Source organism: Rousettus aegyptiacus, unplaced genomic scaffold (genome assembly GCF_014176215.1).
Source record: "Rousettus aegyptiacus isolate mRouAeg1 unplaced genomic scaffold, mRouAeg1.p scaffold_m13_p_5, whole genome shotgun sequence".
In the NCBI taxonomy this organism is placed as follows: domain Eukaryota; kingdom Metazoa; phylum Chordata; class Mammalia; order Chiroptera; family Pteropodidae; genus Rousettus; species Rousettus aegyptiacus.
In genome coordinates, this window is record NW_023416308.1 from 75117528 (window position 1) to 75123701 (window position 6174).

Sequence of the window (6174 nt, forward strand, 5' to 3'; positions counted from 1 at the left end):
TAATATATACTCAGCTCCTCTGAGGAGAATGGGAATCCAATGCTTTTATAAACCTTTCTAATATAATAGCAAAGGGAAACAGCCTCTCTAACAGCTGGATGTGTCTATTTGGCAGGCTCTAAAAATATACCTTGCCACCCCTCATATGGTTCCTCCCTTCCTTAGGGCCTTTACTAACTTTAATTCTACTTCTTATCTTTGGTCCATGCCTCTTTAATCTTCTTGTTAAATTTATCTCCTCCAGATTATAAGAGTTCAACATAAAGATGACAATGCTGCAGGGTTTTAAGCCAATTCCTTCAAGGGAGACTGTCCTGAAGGGAAATCTGGACACCCTAGATCTGGCAGGTAGAGATTTTCAGTCTCAAGCTCAATGCCCTGTTTCAACCTGAAGTCGCTACAGAAGCCTGACCTCCAGTCCCTCAACACCTCATATGACTACATGTCCAAAAATCTCTCGGGGCGGGATGTGGGAGGGGTTGGTTATGAGTCAGGATAGTTAGCCTGGGAGAGTTCTCCCTACGCTACTCCAGGATGCAGCTCTGGAATTTCTGCCTTGTCCTTTACTCAGCCCTCTCTCTGTTTTGATTCAAGCATGAGATTCCAGCCTGAGAAACAAGCCAAGGCCAGGAAGACAAGATAAATAGCCTCGGGCCACCCCTCCCCTCCCTGGTAAGTCTCCTAAGTCTTCCCTTGTCCTTTGTTCGGCTTTCGCAAATCATAGTATCATTATCATCTCCACTCACTCTACCCCACCCCCTCTGCCAAGAGCCCATAATTCAGACAGCTCAAGGCAGGTTCTATCTCTGAGCTAGCTGCCCACACTTTTAAGTGTGTGCTTTAATAAAATGTGAGCTTTCCTGCTTTCTGTTTGTCATGTCCTTGAATACTTTCTTGTGCTGTAAGACAGAAACCTGGTCACCAAACCTCCTGATCAGGGTCCCTCTTTGGACTCCTGCCCCATGAGGCTCTCCAGCATTAGTACTTGTCACAAGAAGACTGTGTTCCTCTCTGGAAACAATGGCTCACAAGACTCCTGGAGTTCCTTCCAGATGACTGTAGTACCTTCTTAGCTGGGGCGGGGGAATTCTACATGCTAGTGGTTCATTAGGAACATCTGCTGAGCAGCAAGAGCAGCTATGGTGAAAACCAGTAGAATCTTTCCAAAGCACTTTTCACCATCATTATTCAATATTCGAACGTTTGGATCTGACTTTTCCCAGTAAAATGTAAACTCTAAGAAGATTGGAACTTTGCCTACCTTCTTCATTTTATCACTATATCACCTGAACGCAACATAATGACTTCTACTTGGTAGATTATTAGTTAACTAATAACTAATATTTGACCAAAGAAGAAAGGTTGAAATTTTGGGTTCACATGATCAAAGTCAATACTATAGCCCATCATCAGTCTTCTACAGTTGGTTGTAAATAATTGTGCTTATGCGAACTGTAAACATTAAAGAATCTCATTCTAAAATTCTTTGTTTCTATGATTTCCAGATATTCTCAGTGTCCAGATGTTCCAGCTGCCTATCTCCCAGAAATCCAGCTCTGTTTCACTATGGAGGCCACAACCTGTAATGGATCAGTGGATGGCTCACCAGTCTTCTACCTGGTTGGCATCCCCTCTCTGCCAGAGTCCTTCTTTCTCCCTGTGTTTTTTATTTTCCTCCTCTTCTACATTCTCATCATTTTGGGTAATGCCCTGATCCTAGTGGCTGTGGTGGCAGAGCCCAGCCTCCACAAGCCCATGTACTTTTTTCTAACCAATCTCTCTACTCTAGACATCCTCTTTACCACAACTACTGTCCCCAAGATGCTGTCTCTGTTCCTCCTTGGGGACCGCTTCCTCAGCTTCCCTGCCTGCTTATTGCAGATGTACCTCTTCCAAAGCTTCACATGCTCGGAAGCCTTCATCTTGGTGGTCATGGCCTATGACCGCTATGTGGCTATCTGCCGTCCACTGCACTACCCTGTCCACATGACCCCACAGAACAATGCTATACTGGCAGCCAGTGCCTGGCTCACTGCCCTCCTCCTGCCTGTCCCAGCAGCAGTGAAAATCTCCCAGATGGCGTATAACAACATTGCTCTAATCTACCACTGCTTCTGTGACCATCTGGCTCTCGTCCAGGCCTCCTGCTCTGACACCACACCCCAGACCCTCATGGGCTTCTGCATCGCCATGGTGGTGTCCTTCCTGCCCCTTCTCCTGGTGCTTCTCTCCTACGCCCACATTCTGGCCTCGGTGCTTCGCATCAGATCCAGAGAAGGACGCTCAAAAGCCTTCTCCACCTGCAGCTCCCACCTGCTGGTGGTTGGTACCTACTACTCATCCATTGCCATAGCCTATGTGGCCTATAGAGCTGAGCTGCCCCCTGACTTCCACATCATGGGCAATGTGGCATATTCTATTCTCACACCAATCCTCAATCCCCTGATTTACACTCTGAGAAACAAGGATGTCAAAGCAGTCATTACTAAAATTGCCTGTCCCAAGACCCTATCAGAGATAAGAGCTCTTGGCCTCTAGACGCAGCTAATTATGCTCTCAGGACACCAAATAACAGTGCCCGGCATAGATTAGGAACTCAATAAATATTTTCAAATGAATAAATTAATGAATACAGAATGGCAAAGAAAATTCAGTTGAGCAGACAATTCCAACAGTGGTTCTCACACTTTGGTCCAAGGCTTTTCCCTTGGTGCAATGAAATATGTTAACTTTTATAGGAAATTTTAAGTTGTATAAGAATTTCACTATTTAATAATTCAAGAACTCCTTTCTAAAATTAAAAAAAAATCTGAATGGCAAGAGTTCTTTATAAGCAACGTCAAAAAACAAATAAAAGACTCATATCACAGGGAAAGGGCAAAAAATCATCTAAAGAATTTCTAAATTTTTAGAAGGAAAGTCTAGCATTCCAATACAAAAATAGACAAAACATGTAAAGAGGCACATAAAAAAATGCAACGATCTTTAAACAACAAAAAGATGTCCAGTCTACTGTATAAAAAGAATAAAAATTAAAACTACACCGAAATGCCATCAATGTCTTTGTTCCAATTTTGAGTTAGTTTTTGGGTAATGTGTGTGGTTTAGATTGAGATTCTATTTTTTTTTTTTTTTTTTTTTTTGCACATAAACATACAGTTAGTTGTTGTTCCAGCACAATTTGTTACAGGACCCGTTCTTTATTAGTTTGCCTTTACACTTTTGTCAAATATCAGTTGACTATATTTACTTCTATTTCAGGACTCCGTATTCTGTTCCACTAACATATGTCTATCCTTTCACTGATACTACACTGTCTTCATTACTATAATTGTATACGTAGCATTGAAATTGGGTTGTGTGAATTCTCCAACGTTATTATTATCTTTGAGCATTGTTTTGGCTGTTCTAGTTCCTGATATAAATTTTAGAACAACTTGCTAGGATCTTTATTGGGATTGTATCTACATATCAAGTTTGGGACCATTGACATCTTAACAATATAAAGTCTTCTAATCCATCAACATGGTATCTCTCTCCACTTATTTAGAATTTCTTTGATTTTATTAATCAGTTTTGTAGTCTTTAGCCTACAAATATTACATATATTTTGTTAGATTTATATTTAAGTACATTTTTCTTTTACTCTGAAAATATGGCAGGTTTTTAATTGGTTGATTTTTAAACATTGAACAAATTTTGTGTGCTTGAGATGGACTCCACTTGGTCGTGTTGCAGTATTCTCTTTAAATATTTCTGGATTTATTTGTGAATATTTTGCTTAGAATTTTTGTATCATTGTTCATGAGAGATAGAAGTCAGTAGCTTTCTTGTAATTTCTGTGCCTGGTTTGGTATTAAGGTAATGATGGCAGGTCTTATAAAACAAGATTAGAAGGTGGAAAACATTAGAATGGTGTTATCTCTTCCTTAAATATTTGATAGAATTTTCCTGTGCCACCACCTGTGTCCAAAATTTTCTTTTAGGGAAATTTGAAAGTACAAAACCAATTTTTAAAATAGATATAGAAGCTTTAACATTATCTATTTGTTCTTGAATGAGGTTTTGATAGTTTCTGCCTCTCAAGGAATGCGTCCATTTCACCCAAATTATAGAATTTATGGGCATGAAACTGTTTGTAGTATTCCCTTATTATCATTTTAATGTCTGTGGTGCCCCCTCTTTCATTCCTGATTTTGATAATTTGTATCTTCTATTTTTTTTCTTGATCAATCTGGCTATAGATTTATCAATTTTATTAATTTTTCTAAAGAATTAGCATTTAGTTTCATTGATTCTTCTCAGTTGTTTTTGTGTTTTAAATTGTATTGATTTCTGCTCTACTGTTTGTAATTTTCTTGCTTTTATACACTTTTGGTTTAATTTGATCTTTTTCTAGTTTCTTAAAGTGAAAGATTAAATCATTGATATATTTTTCTCCTTTTACAATATATTTAACTCTATAAATTTCCCTCTAGCTATTGCTTTAATAATTTCCTACAAATTTTGATATATTTTCATTCCATTCAAAATGTGTTTTTAATGTCCCTTGAGATTTCCTAATTGACCCATGAATTATTTAGAGTGTTATATTTAATTTCAAATATTTGGAGGAGTTTCCCAACATCTTTTGTTATTATTTTCTAGTTTAATTCCATTACTGTCTGAGAATATACTTTGTATCAGTTCTACTCTTTTAACATTTTGAAGTTTATTTAATGGCTTAGAATATGGTCTATCTTGGTGAATGTTTTGTGTACACTAAGGGTGTATTCTGCCATTGTATGGAGTGTTCTATAAATGTCATTTGATCTAGTTGTTTGATAGTATTGTTTAGTCATTCTGTCCTAACTGATTTTCTGTCTACTTATTCTCTCTGTTACTGAGAAGGGATATGAAAGTCTCCAACTATAATTGTGGATTTGTCTCTTACTCCATTATTTCATCATTTTTCCCTCATATCTGGAAGCTCTGTTGGTAAGAACAGATATATTTAGAATTGTTATGTCTTCTTGGATAACTAAACCCTTTATGAGTATCTCATGGTCCTCTTTATTCATAATAATTTTCTTTGTTTTGAAATCTGCCTTTTCTGATATTAATATAACGATTTATTTCACTAAACTTAGCAACTTTCAGCAAAAGTACCAAAAAATCTGCACTGAGGAAGGGATGGCTTTTTGTTTTGGTTGGCTTTTGTGTGTTTTCCCTCTGGTCCTTCTTGATTTATGTTACGCACTTCAGTTCTGAATCTTTGGTGTGTGGTTACCATTACGAATATGTAAAAGATAGTCATATATATACATTCGGTCATTTGTCTTCTGTGCATGCCTTATTTCCATTCCCCTTTGCGAATTTGGATCTTTGAATCTTTCCCTTTTCAGTCATTGTTGTCTCAATTTGTCCCTATGTATGCTGCACGTTCATTACTATCTTGCTATAGCAAATCTCTTCTTATTGTTTAAGCTTATAATGCCCTGTTCTTAGTAAGGGTTGCACTCCTCTGCTTCTATCTGCTTGCTAGCCACCTTACTCCTAATTATGTTTTTTTGTTTTGTTTTGTTTTAGATGAACGGACCCTTTTCAGTATTTACTGTAATGCAGGCCTCATAGTGGAGAATCCCCTTGACTTTTGTATGTCTGGGAAGGTCTTTATTTCTCTTTCATATCTAAAGGAGAGCTTAGCTGGATACATTATTCTTGGCTGGTAGTTCTTTTCATTTTATAGCTTGAATATTTGAGTCCACTCCTTTCTGACTTGTAAAGCTTGTGCTGAGAAGCCTGAAAATAATCTAATGGGTTTTCCTTTATAAGTTACTGTCTTCTTTTCCCTGGCTGCCCTGATAATTCTGTCTTTATTGTTGACTTTCGATAATTTTAATACAATGTGTCTTGGTAAAGGCCTTTTCAGGTTGAGGTAATTAGGTGTTCTGTTGACTTCTTGAATTCCAAGCTTCAGTTCATTGCTTAATTTTGGAAATTCTTGTCAACTATTTGTCTTAAAATGCTTTCTAATACCTGCTCCTTTTCCCTGACTTCAATAATGTCCATTATTGTTATGTTACTCTCCTGATGGTATCAGCTAGTTCTTGTACTTCTCTTTCATTATTTTTCATTCTTTGGTTTCTTTCTTCTTCCTTCTCTTTTATTTCTAGATTTCTGTCTTTGGTATCA

The 6174-nt window shown here is 37.5% G+C and overlaps 1 protein-coding gene across 1 annotated transcript; it reads left to right on the top strand.

Moving 5' to 3' along the window:
• The first annotated feature begins 564 nt into the window (after positions 1 to 564).
• LOC107519141 (olfactory receptor 2AT4) lies at positions 565 to 2959 on the top strand. Its single transcript, XM_016161453.2, has 2 exons — positions 565 to 672; positions 1506 to 2959. Exon 2 carries the CDS (start codon positions 1567 to 1569, stop codon positions 2536 to 2538), a length of 972 nt encoding a protein of 323 aa, XP_016016939.2. The 5' UTR covers positions 565 to 672; positions 1506 to 1566; the 3' UTR covers positions 2539 to 2959.
• The last annotated feature ends 3215 nt before the right edge of the window (positions 2960 to 6174 follow it).